The sequence below is a fragment of the Hemitrygon akajei genome, chromosome 5 (assembly GCF_048418815.1).
Source record: "Hemitrygon akajei chromosome 5, sHemAka1.3, whole genome shotgun sequence".
Taxonomy (NCBI): Eukaryota; Metazoa; Chordata; class Chondrichthyes; order Myliobatiformes; family Dasyatidae; genus Hemitrygon; species Hemitrygon akajei.
Genome location: NC_133128.1, coordinates 133106392 through 133123945, shown reverse-complemented (window position 1 = coordinate 133123945; position 17554 = coordinate 133106392). Strand labels below are relative to the sequence as shown.

At 42.5% G+C, this 17554-nt stretch overlaps 1 protein-coding gene across 1 annotated transcript in view; it reads left to right on the top strand.

Moving 5' to 3' along the window:
- The window catches only part of LOC140728185 (partitioning defective 3 homolog B-like), a 1189360-nt gene extending 1172811 nt beyond the window's left edge, over positions 1-16549 (top strand). The window contains exon 23 of the mRNA XM_073046530.1: positions 16336-16549. Within this exon, the coding sequence (XP_072902631.1) occupies positions 16336-16534 (199 nt within the window). The 3' untranslated portion in view covers positions 16535-16549. The remainder of the gene's footprint in view (positions 1-16335) is intronic.
- The last annotated feature ends 1005 nt before the right edge of the window (positions 16550-17554 follow it).

Here is a 17554-nt window from a genome sequence, read left to right as displayed (position 1 = left end):
GAATCACTTGGGTCACATTTCTTCCCCATTCTGATGTTTGGTCTGAACAACAATTGAACCTCTTGACCAGGTGTACATGCTTTTCTGCTCTGAGTTTTTGCCACATGATTGGCCGATTAGATATTTGCATTAACGAGCTTGTGTACAGGTATACCTAATACAGAGCACTGAGTGTATCTGACTTTACCAGTGATAGACAAGAATTTCCTTTCACTCTATGTCCACTCCATCGTGGTATCAGTCAGCTCTGACCCGCCCATTGCTCAGACCATTGTCCATGCTTTTGCGATCTCTGGACTTAACAATGGCATAATTCCATAAGACATAGGAGCAGAATATGGCCATTCGGTTTTTCAAGTTTGCTCCGCCATTCAGTCATGGCTGATTTACTTTCCCTCTCAAACCTATTATCCTGCCTTTTCCCCCATAACCTTTGACACCCTCACTAAGCAAAAAACTATTAACCTCTGCTTTAAATATACCCAATGACTTGGCCTGAACAGCCAACTGTGGCAACGAATTCCACAGATTCACCACCCTCTGGTTAAAGAAATTCCTCATCATTTCAGTTATAAAGGGACATTCTTCTATTTTGAGGCTGTGGCTTTTGGACTTACAGGACTGGAGGAGAAGTGTGAAGTTGATTAAAGCCATGGAGGAGGATCCTTGAGTCCTCCGCTAATGAGAACATCCGCTCCATGTCCACTCTATCTTGGCCTTTCAATATTCAAACTGCAAAGTTCAAAGTAAATTTATTATACAAGTGCATATATGTCACCACTTTCATCCCCGAGATTTGTTTTCCTGCAGGCCTACTTAGTAGATTTAAGAATCATAATAAAATTAAAGAAAGACTACACGTAATAGAATAGACAGACAACCAATGTGCAAAAGACAACAAACTTTGCAAATACAAAAGAGAAAGAAAAAAAATAATAATAATAATAAATAAATAAGAAATAAATATTGAGAACTTGAGATGAAGAGCTGTTGAAAGTGAGTCCATAATTTGAGGGAACTTTTAGATGATAGGGGCAAGTAAAATTGAATGAAGTTATCCCCTTTGATTGAGGGTAAAATCTGTTCCTGAACCTGGGGGTGTGAGTCCTGAGGCTCCTGTGCCATCTTCATGATGGCAGCAGCAAGAAGAGAGCTTGACCTGGGTAAAGGGTGTCTCCGATGAGCTTGCAAAGATAGTGTTAGCAAATAGTGTTCTGCTTAACCCTCCTCCCTCAATGATCGCAAACTGAGAAGAAAATTAAGTTCAGGGGACGTAAATATTCTCAGGATCTCCCAAAGAGCCAATGAAAAGCATCTGAGGTACTATGGCCGGTTTGTCTATGCAAGTGCCCACAAACAGCAACATAATGATTACACAGGTGATATGTTTTAGTGATGTTTAATTGGTTGGAAGATTGGAAAAAATACCACTGCTTCTTCAAAGACTGGTTTCAGAATGTTAAAGTCAAGATGTGTTCAACTTTAATATGTGGTTTCTTTAACTTTTATCTCTTCTGGGTTAAGAGGTTTAGGGATTCTTCAATCCTACAACCTTCTAACCCAGAAGATTTAAAGATCAGCTTAATTTTTCACATGTACATTGAAACAGCAAAACATGCAGTGAAATGCATCGCTTGCATCAACGACCAGCTCAGTCTGAGGATTGTGCTGGGATGGGAGCAGCCCAAGTGTCACCATGTTTCCGATGCCAAGCTTGTGTGCCCACAACTTACGGGCCCTTACTAAACCATACACCTTTGGAATGTGGGAGGAAAACTGAGCACATGGAGGAAAGCCATGCAGTCATGGGGCAAATATCCGCACCCCTACAGGCAATGGAAGGAATTCAACCCTAATCGTCATCGTTGGCACTGTAAAACGTTACGCTAACTGCAACGCTACTGTTCCGCCCAGAAGTAAGCGTGTTATCCACTGAGGCACAATGCATGACCAAAACTTAACTTTTAAAGTTTAGCAAAATCTAAGTGAACAATGTTCACTGCTATTAATATGCAAATTGCAAGCTGTGAGAAGGAACACCTTGCTCCAAGACTGAGAATTACCATGAGGTCCCTGCCAATCTGAATCTCTCCATTTGATTTTTCCCTCACCTCCTCATGAACTTCATGATGTTGCAGCATTTTCACATTAATTGCTCATTAAACTCATCATTGTAAGTTTAGTAATTACTAATACTAAGATCTCCTTCCTTTAAGTTTCAATCATTAAGGATCACATCAGACTCTCTGGTCCAGAAAACAAATAATAAAATTTTGCAGTTACATTCCCCAATGTAGCAAATTGCAGTCAGAGGTTATAAAACAGTCATATTTTCAACTTAAATCTGGTTTTCTTCTCGTACTTCCCTCTCACAATCCAGTTATTTTTCCTTCTCTTTATATTTCTTTCTTTACCTGAGCTGACACTGAATTCGCCCACTTTATTTCACCATTCTCCTCTGTTTATCTCTGAAGCCTTAAAGTTCATTGGTTAAGATGATGAGGTGCCATTCAAAGTCAAGGTAAATTCATTATCAAAGAACATACAGTGTATGGCAATGTATGTTACCTTGAGATTTGTTTTCTAGCAGGCATTTACAGGAATGCAAAGCAATAGAATAGAATCTATGGAAAACGACATGCAAAGCCTGACAAACAACCAATGTGCAAAAATAGACATCTTGTGCAAAAATAATTGTACTGAGAGCATGAGGAGTAAAGTTCTTGAAACGGAGTCTGTAGGTTGTGGAGTAAGAGTTGAGGTGAGTGAAGTTATCCACACTGGTTTGGGAGCCTGATGGGTGTACCTGAACCTGCTAAAGGCTCCTGTATCTCCTGCTTGATGGTAGTGTTGAGAAGTGTGCATGGCCTGGAGAGTGGGGGTCCTTGATGATGGGTGCTGCTCATTGTAAATATGCTCAGTGGTGGGGAGGGCTTTTCCTGTGACAGATTGGACTGTCTCCCCTACGCAAAATGCTCTCACCATGCCATTGTGAGCCAGCCCCACCAGCAGCATGTGATGGAAAAGCATTTGAACTCACTGATGAAGTAAATATCTAACTGAACAAGTGAACTATGAGATCTCTCGTTCCAACAAGTTCCATCAGCTTCCCTATATGAGAGAGCAAACTTCCCTTATGTGAGAATGCTGTTCTTGGACTACAGTTCAGCATTCAACACCATAGTTCCAGCCAGGCTCGACAGGAAGCTCAGAGACCTCGGCCTTGTGCAGCTGGATCCTGGACTTCCTGTCAAATCACCAGCAGGTGGTAAGAGTGGGCTCCCTCACCTCCACCCCTCTGACTCTCAACACAGGAGCCCCTCAGGACTGTGTACTGAGTCCCCTCCTTTACTCCCTGTATACTCATGACTGTATTGCCACCCACAGCTCCAATCTGCTAACTAAATTTGCCTCTGACACTACATTGATTGGCCTTATCTCAAACAATAACGAGGTGGTCTATAGGGAAGAAGTCATCACCCTGACACAGTGGTGTCAAGAAAACAACCTCTCCTCAATGTCGCAAAACCAAAGGAGATGGTTGTGGATTACAGGAAGAATGGAGACGGGTTAACCCCTATTGACATCAATGGATCTGGGGTTGAGAGGGTAAACAGCTTCAAGTTCCTCGGCATCCACATCACCGAGGACCTCACGTGGTCTGTACACACCAGCTGTGTGGTGAAAAAGGCACAACAGCGCCTCTTTCACCTCAGATGGTTGAGGAAGTTTGGTATGGGCCTCCAAATCCTAAGAACTTTCTACAGGGGCACAATTGAGAGCATCCTGACTGGCTGCATCACTGCCTGGTATGGGAACTGTACTTCCTTTAATCGCAGGACTCTGCAGAGAGTGGTGCGGACAGCCCAGCGCATCTGTAGTTGTGAACTTCCCACTATTCAGGACATTCACAAGGACGGGTGTGAAAAAAGGGCCCGTAGGATCATTGGGGACCTGAGTCACCCCAACCACAATCTTTTCCAGCTGCTACCATCCAGGAAGTGGTACGGCAGCATAAAAGCCAGGACTAACAGCTTCTTCCACCAGGCCATCAGACTAATGAAGTCACGCTGACTTGAGTGTACTCTATATTACATTAACTGTTCTATTTATTATAAACTATTATAAATTACTATGAGTGCACATTGCACATTTAGATGGAGACGTAATATAAAGATGTTTGCTCCTCATGTATGGTATGTGAAGGATGTAAGAAGTGAAGTCAATTCATTATATACCAGTGAAGGATGTTCCTGTTTAGTATTCCCCTTTCAACGCTTGGCTACCACAGGATTCAGTCTTTTAAGAGGCAGTCCAAAGGAGATTCACCAGGCTAATTCCTGGGATGAGATGATTGCTCTATCAAATGATATGAAGCAGGTAGGGTTTATATTAAAGGTTAATTTTATTTGTCACCGGTACATGTGGAACTTTAAAACATACAGTAAAGTGCATTGTTTACGTCAACAACCAACATAGTCCGAGGGTGTGCTGCAGGCAGCCTGCGAGTATCGCCACTCTTCTGGCGCTGACAGAGCATGCTCACAACTTGTTAACTGTAACCTGTCCGTCTTTGGAAAGTGGGAGGAAAGCTGAGCACTTGGAGGAAACCCATGTGGTCAAGGGGAAAACGTACAAACTCCTTACCAGAAGTGGAGAGAATTGAAACCTAAACGAGATTGCTGGATCTGTAACGTGTGTTACGCTAATTGCTACACTACCGTGCTGTCCTTGGAGCTCAGAGGAATGGAACTTTGAAGAATCAAATGTAGAAATTCTCAAGGGGGCATAATGGGAGATGATGAGAGGAAGCGTCACAAATAGGTGGTCGTGGTTTCATGATTGGTGGCCAATCATTTAAAACCAAGATGCACGTAAGCTGCTTCTCAGAAAGGGTAGTGAATCTCTGGAATTACCCATGATAGAGTGTTGTGGAAGCTGGCTTTTTGGAAATATTTAAAGTGGAGGTAGATTTCGAAAGATCAGAGGATTGAGGACTTTGGAATTGGCACAGAGGAGTTGAGGCCTGAGGTAGATGAGCCATTAATAGTGGGGCAACCTTGAGGGGTCAAGTGACCCACCCCTGCACCTAGGTTCCTGTGTTCTTCCGAAGGATTCATTGGTTTCCCATAAGGTAAATCCATCTGCTTTTGAAGGTCAAGTGCGATTGGTCCTCTCCTAAAAGGAACATTTTTTAACTGAAATTTCTGGATGAGCTTCTTTTTCCTTTCAAGTGAAACTAAACAGGTTGGAGTGATACTAAAGATTAGCATTATTTGTCACACGTGCATGTGAGTCATTGAAACATAACAATGAAATGGGTCATTTGTGTCAAAGACCAATACAATATGAGGATGCACCCGTTTCATTTCCACTTGTCATAGATTTATAGAGCATTTGAGCACTCCAGCACAGAAACAGACCCTTTAGCCCAGCTCGTCCATGTTATTTTTCCCTGCAATGTAAATATGTAGTGTCATATCCTTATGGAGTCACAGAGAGGTTTTTATGATTCAGGATTGTTTATTGCCATTCTTCAATACACGAGTGTAAAGGAGAACAAAATTATTGTTATTCTGGATCTGATGCAGCATAAAAAAACACAATAAGCATAAAGAACAGAATTTTAAAAATGTGTAAATATGTAACAATCCTATAATGCACCAGTAACTGAGTATGGCCACATATATATATAATTAGCTTCTACACATACATAAAGTGACACTAGGTGCAGGAGGATCTGTACAAAAGGTGACTGACAGCAAATGATAAAGTGACGAAGTGACTCTTGGCAAGAGGAATTCTAGGTAGCTGCAGGGTATATGAAAACACAGTGACAGTGTCAGTGTGGGTATGGGATGTGGAGTGTAAGCACAAAGTCGCAGTGCATGATGGGATACTGAGGGGCTGTGGAGAGGAGTGGCTGGTGTGTGTGTAGTGGACGGCTGGGTCAGTGGGTGGAGGTGTTGATCAGCTTGACGGCTTGGGGAAAGTAACTGTTTTTGAGTCTAATGGCCCTGGTGTGTAGCCTCTTCCCTGATGGGAGTGGGACAAGCAGTCCACGAGCAGGGAGGGTAGAATCCTTCATGATATTTCTGGCCTTATTCCGGCACCGTTCTATTTGTCCTTGATGGTCATTAGGGTGGTGACGCTTTGGACCACTTTCACAACCATTGTAGATGTGGTTTCGAAGCTGGCCATTCAGTCCACCGAATCTGTGTTGGTCACAAACTCACAGTTAGTGCGGACTTCTAAAGTGACTCAATGTCACAACTTGACTGCTAATTAGTAAGCAGCAAGTTCCCATAAACAGCAATCTGATAACGATCAGATAACATGTTTTAGTGAAACACAAATGGCTGGAGGAACTCAGCAGGTTAGGCAGCGTCTGTGGAGGTGATGGTATCTTAGGTTAAGAACCTGCATCATTTCTTGGCTCGCTGCTACATGACCCCCTGAGCTCCTCCAGCAGTTTGATTTTTGCTGCAGACTCCTGCATCTGCATTCTCATGGTTTACTGATGTTGCAAGAAGTATCATGGAGAGATACAGCAGGGACACAGGCCCTTTGGCCCACCTGGTCCAAGCTGACCATCAATCACCCACTCAGGTTAACCCTGATTTTACCTGTTTTATTCTCCCCACATTCCCATACCACTGGCGTAAACATCAGCTGCAGTTTACAGTAGGCAATTAACCTACAAGTCTTTGGAATGTGGAAAGAAACCAGGACTCCAGACAAAACTCACTTAGTCAAAGGGAGAATCAGAACCAGAATCAGATTTATTATCATTGACATAGATATGAAATTTGTTGTCTTGTGGCAGCCAAACAGTGCAATACATAAAACATACTATAATGTGTGAATTATACTATCTACAATTATAATAAGAAATATATTTAAAAATTAAAGAAGTATTGCAAAAAGAGAGCAAAAAATGATACTGAGGTAGTGTTCACGGGTCCATTCGGAAATCTGACGGCAGAGAGGAACGTGCATACTCCACATTGACAGCGTCAGAAGTCAGTGTGCTTTAATGAACGGCAATGGTGTATTGTGTACATAAAATGCTCTTCAGTATGGAGCCCAACAAACATGGGCAATTTGGCAACACCATTGCAAATTTTCCACCACAAGTACAGGCTTCGTGATCAGTGCGTTTTGTGAATGCAGGAGCAGACCTTTCACAATGGTCAGTCCCTAAACAAGCCATTACCAGGAAGGTTTCTGTGACAACATTCTTTCCCAGTGGTCCAAATCGTGCTCGAAATGTTCTATTTTCCTGGGGGTGTGCTCTGACCACCATGACCTCTGCTTGGAGTCCCCAACTGTATTGACACAACGGAGCCAATGTCATGTGGTACCTATACCCATTTTTGCAACTGGCACCAGGAGGCAGAACTGTCCCAAAGTGGTGCCAGCAGCTGGGGATGTTAGTTCCCCTCAGGAGCTGCTGCTCAATTATCATGGAGCAAACTTAATCCATAACGTAAGAGACCCGATATGGCACAACAACAGAATGCCTGCCAGAAAATGAATCTCCGGGTAATTTATTGTGATATATATGTACTTTGCCAAGCCATGACCCAGCCGGCTGGTGGCATAGTGACAACAGTGCCGGACTTTGGAGCGAAGGCTCCTGAGTTCTAATCCAGCCAGTTCCAAAAAAAACCTGGAGAGGGATGGGCTCTGCCAGGTTTCAGATGCCCAAGACACACTGTATGATGAGCAATCACCAAAAAGATCGGTGCAGAAAGCTTGTCATGACAGCGCCCCGATGACTCCACCAGGAGTTAAGGGTGCACACACAAACATATGTACTTGGATAATAAATTTACTCTAAACTTTTGAAAGTGCTGGGAACACGCTGCAGGCCAGTTAGCATCCGCAGAGAGAGAAACAGAGTCAACATTTAGCATATCATTTCCCCCAGAGAGGCAGTCTTGCACACCAAAGGAAACTTGGTTGTTTTTCAGTCATGAAAAGTAGAAAGTAAAATAGAGTTAATGGTTTGGGTCAAAGATCCTTTGTCTAATCAGAACCTTTGACTTGAAAGATGAACGTTACCTCTTTTTCCATGGCTGCCGCCTAAGTTGCCGGGTTTTCCCCCCAGCTCCTTCTGTTTTAGTGTTCCCCCGTCTATTGTCATGTTGATGTCCTTTTGCAGCAGTTTACTGAAGGGGGACACTGGAAATGAAGAGGTTAAAGGCAGAGATGACTCTCCTTAAAGCAGGGAGGTCAATATGAGTATGGTTTCATTCAAAAGGTTTGAGAGAGTGGGGAAGAAGGGACAACATCCGAGGGTCAATGGGTCGGCGACCAGAGGAGAAAAGAGATAAGAGGTGGAGGTGAATGCCTCAAGAATGAGGTATCCATCATTAAGGACCCCCAACACCAATGACATGCCCTCTTCTCATTACTGCTCTCAGAATGGCAGTACAGAAGAGTGAAGACACACACTTAATGTTTTAAGAACAGCTTCCTTCTCCTCCACCATCAGACTGACGAATGGCCAATGAACCCATGAACACCACCTCACTATTTTTGCACTACCTATTTATTTTATATATATATATATATATTATATTTATTAACATAATTTATAGTATGTTTTATCTATTGGATTGTACAGCAGCTGCAAAGCATTATATTTCATAGCCTATGTCAATGATAATAAACCTGATTCTGAACATTCTGTACAGTCTGCAGTTTTTTAATTCAGCAAGTTCTTATGATCTGGAAGATGCTGCTTGAAAGATTTGTTATAACAAATTTAATAGTGACTTGTCAGGAGGTCCTTGATGTGGTTTGGAGGCTTGTGTGGATCAATGGCCCGGAGAGCTCCACTGGCTGGTGTCAGGGCCTTGTGCTTTGGCTTTTGGCGGGGTCACCCATGCTAGGCAGGTCAAAGGGTAGAGGCCAGTCTAAGGGTAGTCCAGTGTGGTCCTCCAGGTTCAGAGGTTCAGCTCAGGGCTAACAGCCCTGAATGGTAAAACAAAACTCTACAGAAACAGCAATGGAGAATCCTTCTACATCTTTGTGCGATGGTATTCCTGAGTCTCCATCCAGGACTGCCAATACCAGACAGATCTGGAGGCCCTTTATTACTGCCCTAAACACCAGTGGCATAATGGGTAGTAAGTACATAAATTGTAATTAGGTGAAATATTTGAAAAAAGCCTATGGCAAAAGAGCAGGGTAGTGGGGCCTATTAAAAAGGCTCCTCAGAGAACCAACACAGGAAGCTCCATCTGAACACTCTCTTCAATGAACTGAGTTAGGGTCCTGCAGGTCAGCAGCATTACTTTGTCAAAATGAAAGCCTTCTGCCCACTTATCCAATGAAAATTAACTCAAAACAAATTGCCACATCTGAAAGAAGCCTGCGTACCAGACTATGGATTTTTGACGAGCTCTCGATGGGGAAAAAAATGCAAAGGAACTGCTGGACATCTTTCGAAGCCAGAAGCCCACTGGGTGTTAACAGAATCAAATCCATTAACCTAGACCAAAAAAACTGACCTTTTATCACTGCACTTTGAGAAATGACTGTTCTTAGTGTGTGTAATGTACAGTATTCATTACTCCCTAGTGTGAACTTTTAGCCAGGCTAGAGAAGAGGGGCACTTTTCATTTGACTGAGTGCTGGCTGGCTGTGATTGTGAGGGAGGGGGCGTGGTTGGCAAGAGAGGTGAAGGAGGACATGGCTGCGAGTGGTTACAACATTATTCTTCCGGTAGATGACAAGAATTAATATTTATAAGTGTCACCAAATGTAAGAATCCTGCTTGACTCTCCTCTCCATAATCACGATGGGAGAATGGCGAGAATGGAGATTGGGAAGGAAGCTTTACAACAAGAATCAGGACAGCTAAAAGGAATTACTGAGGGAAGGAAACAGTGCTCTGCAGGAGTACATATCGAAAGGGATCATCAGTACAGGGATATGAAAACCAGTTACATAGGAGCGTAGAGTGGCATATTGGTGCAGCAGGCCATACTGCTGCCCCCACAGCTCCGGTGACCCACGTTCGATCCAGACCTCAGGTGCTGTGCATTTATATGGAGTCTGCACGTTCACTTTGTGACTGCATAGCTTTCTTCCAGGCGCTCCAGTTTCAACCCGCTGCCCAAGGATGTGCTGGTAGGTTAGCTGGCCGCTGTAAACTGCCCCCAGTGTACGAAGGTTACAGGAAATTTGGCATAGGGGAAAGTTGATGGAAATATGATAGGATATTCAGAAGAGATGAGAAGGAAGTTCTTTGGCTAGTGCATGATGAATTTGGGGAATTCATTGCTATAAATGGCTGTGGAGACCAACTCATTGAGTATATTTAAAGCAGAAGTTAATAGGTTGTTGATTAGTAAGGGTGTCAATGGTAACAGGGAAAAAATAAGAGAATGGGGTTGAGGGGGATAATAAATCAGCCAAGATGGAACAGACTCAGTGGGCTGAATGGCATAATTCTGCTCCCATGTCTTATAGTTTTATAATTAGGGGAAAGGGATTATGCAGAGAGCCAGCATACACTCAATGGGCTGAATGGCCTAATTCTTCTCCCTTTTTTTATGGTTTTATAATTAAGGGAAAGGGATTATGCAGCGAGCCAGTATGCACTCAATGGGCTGAATGTGGTAAGAACTGTGATAAAGCATGGTCACAGGTATAACAACAAAATGGCAGAAACACTGAATGGCTGCTTTGCATCAGTATGTATCAGAGAGACGAAGATGCAGACATGATCTTGGAAGAAAAGATCGATAAAGATATCAAGATTCTAAAGATGGAAAGGTGAGAGGTAATTGATAAACTAATCGACCTCAGAGTGGATAAAACTACTGAGGTGATATTGCAACTATGCATACTAAAAGAAGCTAGGGAAAAGACAGTCGAGGCACGATTATGTATTTATAAAAATTCATTAGAAAAGGGAATAGTGCCAGGGGACTGGCAGACAGCTAAAATTATTCCTGTATTTAAACAGGGAGATAAAGCAAGTCCGGGGAACATTAGACCAGTTAGCTTAAAGTTGTTGGTAGGAGAGATAATGGAATCTTTACTCATAGATCAAATCAACAAATATCTAGAGGCTGAAAATGGAATAAACAATAGGCAGCAGATTTTAAAAGGGAATGTAGTGTTTGACTAACCTTGCTGCATTCTAGCAGATAAGGTATAAACAGATAATATAGGAAATGTGACGTACTTTGATTTTCAAAAGGGCTTTGATGAACTCTCTTTTCTTCTTAGCCAGTCCTGCGGGATGATTTTCATCCACCTAGATTTGTGGGCACTGAGATGACGAAGCAGTCATCTCTTCTACAAATGGAGCAGGAGGTGGCTATGGGGCGGCCAGCTGGGAAAGTTTGCGAGGTGTCCCATTTCCTCTGCTGCTGATAGCGGGTGCTCTGTCTTCTCCTGAGGGTCCCAATAACCAGCTCTAGTGACCCTTCACCACAAAGTTGTTGCATCTCCACTGGCATTTACACAAGGAGTGAGGGAATGAGAAACAAACAGGATGCAACATCAGGAGTAGTGGCATCGAGAGCATCCTGAGCAGCTACATCACTGCCTGGTTCGGGAATTGCACCATCTCGGATCGCAAGACCCTGCAGCGGATAGTGAGGTCAGCTGAGAAGATCATCGGGGTCTCTCTTCCCGCCATTACAGACATTTACACCTCACGCTGCACTCACAGAGCTAACAGCATTGTGAAGGACCCCACGCACCCCTCGTACAAACTCTTCTCCCTCCTGCCATCTGGGAAAAGGCACCGAAGCATTCGGGCTCTCACGACCAGATTATGTAACAGTTTCTTCCCCCAAGCCATCAGACTCCTCAATACCCAGAGTCTAGTCTGACATCTACATCATTTATTATTATATTGAACTTTGTCCACTACTGTGCCTATGGTCTAGTTTATTAATTATGTATTAATTAATTAATTATTATACTGCCCTGCACTGTTCTGTGCACTTTATATAGTCCTGTGTAGGTCTGTAGTCTAGTGTAGTTTTGTGTTGTTTCATGTAGCTCCAGGGTCCTGGAGGAACGTTGTCTCATTTTTACTGTGTACTGTACCAGCAGTCTATGGTCGCAATGACAATAAAAAGCGACTTGACTTGAAAATGTCGTCGCTCAGCTGATGGTGTTTGCGGGAACTGAAGATGGAACCATCGTTTTTATTAGAGGCACGGTGAGCCTAAGCCGCCCACTTCCACCCATTTGACCAACTAACCAATTAACCGTACATCTTTGAAATGGGGGAGGAAGCCAGAACAGATGCAGAACTTCCACACAGTCACAGGGGAGAACGTACAAACTTCAGCAGCAGTAATTAAACGCTGGTTGCTAGTGCTGTAAACCATTTTGCTAACTGCTGTGCTACCATGTCAGCCCTATTGAGGCCCATCGTTATTTCTATTTGCATATATAATTTAGAACAGGGAGTCAAATAAGCATCGGATTAGGTGATATATTTTATTTTGAAGAAGGTCTTGATGAAATTTAGGTTGGCATTAATAAATGTACTTTGCAATTGGGGTGAAGGTGCATCAATGCACCTCCAGATCATAGGACCATAAATGGGATAGGATAGTGCCACAAAGAGTTATTGGTTCACAGACTGATAGAAAGACCACTGTAAGGAAATTAATCTCAAGGTTGTATGTACGTAGTGTAGATACTTTGATAATAAATGCTCTTTGACTTTAGATATAAGCAATTCACTGAGTTTGTCTCTGGGGTTATAGAATTAAAAATGAACAAGTCATATTAAAGTCAGATATGACCTTGGTTAAATCAGTCTTGTAGGATTGTAACTGCTCTGGTCACCATATCTCACAAGGATGTCTATCCTTTGAAGGGCCCAATGGATTAACGCAAGGACACAAAGCTTATAAATAACAAAAGAGACTGAGCAAGCCATGTATCTCTTCTCTCAATAGGCTAAGAGCCCATTGGATAAACGTTTTAAAAGTTCATGCGCTGTATAGTTAATGTAATGTTTGAGTTCAAAGATCAAATAAAACTTCCCAGATGAGTCCAACTAAATCAGGACAAACTACATTTCAAAACCTAGGCAGTCCTGACCATACTGACTTCATTGCTTGTTACAGCACGTAAGTGCAATTAGAAATAAAAATAAAACAGGTAAGTGCCTCTTCTTCCTTGGAAGTTTGCAAAGATTCAGCATGACCTTTAAAACTTTGACAAACTTCTATAGACGTGTGGTGGAAAGTATATTGACTGATTGCATCACAGCCTAATGTGGAAACACTGATGTCATTGAATGGAAAATTCTACAAAAAGTAATGGACGTGGCCCAGTCGATCACAGGTAAAGCCCTCCCCACCATTGAGCACATCTACGTGGAGCACTGCTGTAAGAAAGCAGCATCCATCATCAAGGACCCCCACCACCCAGCCCATGCTTTCTTCTTAAACATCAGGCCCTTGAACCAATGGAGATAACTTCACTCAACTTCACTTGCCCCATCACTGAACTATTCCCACAAACTATGGATTCACTTTTAAGGACTCTTCATCTCATGTTCTTAATATTTATTGTTTATTTACTTGTTTATTATTATTTCTTTGTTCCTCTTGTATTTGCATAGTTCATTGCCTTTTGCACATTGGTTGTTTGTCCACCCTGTTGGGTGTGGTCTTTCATTGATTCCATGTTTCATGGATTTACTGAGAATGCCCGCAAGAAAACAAACATCAGGATTGCATATGGTGACATATATATGTTGATAATAAATTTACTGTAACTGGGTGCCCGTCGAATGCTATTCATTATCGTTAAAAAGTGTACTCAGGCATCTATCTGGGTAATGCTAGAATAATTGTCTGTGCCTTTACTTGGAGATGGTGGCGTCATTATGCACGCACGGGATAGTGGGGAGACCATTTTGTTTTCTGCTGAAGAAGCTGGTGGGGCTTTGGAATTGAGTTCCTCCCAGAGATGCTGGGCACGGTAAGGAAAGGTGAGCATTAATTGACGATATCCATGTGAATTCATTTATGCTTGTTGGCGAATTGAGAATATCAGTAATCTGACATGTTTTACATGTGGATGCTTTAGATTTTCACGAGTAAAGGACTCAATGCTGGATAGCGTGGCTTGTGCAAAGTTCCTTACCAGCCAAGTAGGTCAATCTTCCTGTGATTTAACTACCAGGCAATATCGTGTAAGAGTTGTGCCAAAGTATACCTTTTGTCTAACTTTATTGTATCATGACTGATTGTGCACGTAACCACGTAACGTGAATGTTTAGTCTCCGTTCGGGGGTTCAGCACGTGTGTACTAAAGAGTAGTAGACATCTTAGATAAGATGTACTCACTTACATTTTTCGCTGCGATGTATAAGATTCAGGGTTGGGGGGATTCTAATGTTGTTTGTATTGTGTTCCTTCAGAATTGCCACTACCGTATTAGTACTGTATTAGTTTTGTGCAATTTTCTTTGTATTTTTATACTGCATACGCAATTGGTCAAGACGCAAGTGTGTGGATCGAAGGTTAAACGGAGATTGTAATGGCAGGACCTGATTGTAAAGTCGTTCATTTTGTTTTAAGACTCTGTTCTGGCACTTAAACATCTAAAACAGATAAAGGAATTAAAACCCGGAAAAAGTATTTGTTGTCCTGAGTGTGTACTTTTCCCCAGGCTACAAAATACTTTGAACTCAGAACTTATTAACTTAGCTTATCCAAATCAAGGAATTTTCACACACAAATTTCTCCCAGATGTTGCAGTGCATTAAACAGTGCTGCTGAAATGCTACATTGTGTGAACTTCTAATTCGCTGGGTTTTACAATTATTCTCATTGGGTCAATACCAACAATATTTAAGCAAAAATGCTTTTCATTTCTCATTAGTGATGAATTATATTTAAAGTAGCAGTAGTAGAATGGTGTCAATTATTCCAGCTTCATCAACACCTCATATTTATGAATCTCACCCCTATGTTTATATCATTCAAGCTCCCGATCCAGGTTTAATTCTGATCAAAGGTGCTCTTTGAAGGGTGTTTCTTATGCTTCCTGTACTCTTGGTGCTCTGCTTCCTTGCCACATCACAAAAAGACAAACGTGTACGTGGGTTCATTTGCTGCCATCAATTTCCCCGTTCTGCAGGTAGAATCTGGGAAGAGTTGATGAGAGTGCGGGAAGAATAAAAAAAAGTGGGTCACGTAGGATTTGAGCTTGATATTATGGGCATGGACTCAGGGAGACAAGGGGCCTGTTTCTGTGTGTAACACCCTGGGACAGGTTTCACTGCTGACGTAATGGTCTTTCTGTAGAAGCAGTGTTTGGGTTATGGTTAGTGATAACAGGTGCTTTGGGATGTGAGCTGGGTACTTTGTTGGCGGGAGATGAAGAGAAAAGATGTTGGAGAGAACTGGTCGTAAGATACGACCTAGTGGGGAGACTGTGGTTCGATGGAGTCAGGAGCCGAGATCGACTGAAGATCGGTGAATTGAGCTCCAACTGGTGCACATTTGACTGTTTAATTATAATGGGCCCTTTTTGTTTTTTCTTTCTTTTCTTTACCAACCCTTTAGTCAAGATTCATAAATATAATTCCTTTAGTCATATGCAGTGTGCTGTCTGTTGTTTCTTGGCACTGAGTTGTAACAGGGTTGCAAATTGCACAGCATCCACACAACCCAGGTGGGAGAACCGTCTCAGCCTCATGGGTTTGGCGGGATCGGAGAGCATCTTCCCTGCGGGGTTTCATGCACTAAAGGCATGATGTGGCTTGCTAGGGTCTAGTCTACATAGTGTATCTGATGGATTAATAAATTCACATAATATAAACTCATCTGAAAAATGTATGCAGAGTTGCAATAGAAAATCAGGGACTGACTAAATAGTAATAACATTGTCTTTGTGACTAGTCAATGGGAAGGGACCCTCCTTCATGGGCAATATCTTCTTAGTATCCACTTCCTTCAAAGAAACATGGAAAAGGAACTTAAAGTCCTCATCCGCACAAACATCATGTACACTTGTGCAGTACTTTTAATGAGCAAAGATCTCCAAGATGCTTCACCAGAGGTGTTAGCGGGGAAAACATACAAGGACAGGCCAGATATTTGGTAGCAATAATACATTTTAAAGAGTGCCTGAAAGAATATTGCCTGGGTTGGAGACCATATTTTATGAGGATAGGTTGGGTGATTTAAGACTTTTCTTGTTAGAGCTATCATCCTCGACAGCTGTTATGCTTAGGAGAGATGGAGGTATCTAACAGCGACTCCTTTGCTTGTATCTTCGGAAACAGCTCTGTTTCTATCTTTAATATCTCTAATTTTTCCTCTTCAGGGTTCTTTTGACCTGCAGCTTCACGCTGACCTTGGTTCTTTGCGGGACGTCTGGCTGTTATTCGATGTGCCAAGGCTGCAGCCTAGGAGGTTCGCTCGCCTTTGATTTGACGTTCCAGGACTTCGTGGCTCTGAGATGGGCAGACCGAAGGTCGGTGCCTCTGCAGGAATTCCGTGTGTCGTGGGACACGGAAAATTGAAAGCGGCCAGCTGGCTGCTGGTTGTGTGCCCAGAGACCCGAGTTCTTTGGGCACAGAGCTCGGAAAAAGCGACACAATGGACTTATAACATCGTAAATCAGCGAGTTGTTTGTTATGTCTCCCCTCTTGCTGTGAAACAGAGGCATCTCTTTTTCCCTTATTAGGGAGAGAGAGAGCCTGTGGTATGTCGAATACCGGGTGAACGAGTAGTCTATGACGTACTGCAAGTCTGTGTCTTTATTGATGCTTTCCTGAATGCTTGAGTGCTCGGCCGGGGGGGAGCGCTGATGCATTTTTTGCTGGTGGGGGAGGGGGGATCGTCGCTTTGCTGCCGCTTACGCATCGGGGGGGGGAGATCATGGGGTTCTAACATTTAACTGTCATTCATTCTTTGGGGCACTCCTCTATTTTCGTGGATGGTTGCAAAGAAAAAGTATCTCTGGATATATATAGTATACATTTCTCTGGCATTAAATGTACCTTTGAAATGTTTACTTTACAACTTCAAAACCAATTCAAAGGAAGCCACTGAGGTCAGGAATTTCGGATCAAACTTTGAATTTACTTTAAGCAAGGCGTGCATTACGTGGTAGTGTGATGACATATGCAATTCACATATTTATACATATAACCCATAATGGATTAAAGTTCAAAGCTCAAAGTTCACAGTAAAATGTATTATCAGAGTTCATACCTGTCACCAATACAACCCTGAGATTCTTTTTCCTGCGGGCATACTTAGCAAATCTATAGAACAGGATCAACGAAAAACAAACTGCGCAAATGCAAACAAATACAAATAAATAGCAATAAATAATGAGAGCATGAAATATCAAGATAAAGAGTCCTTAAAGTGAGATCATTGATTGTGGGAACACCAGAAATAGAATGAGTGTAGTTATCCCCTTCTATTCAAGAGCCTGATGGTTGAGGGGCAGTAACTGTTCTTGAACCTGGCTGTGCGAGTCCTGAGCCACTTGTACCTTCTACCTGATAGCAGCAGTGAGAAAAGAACATGGT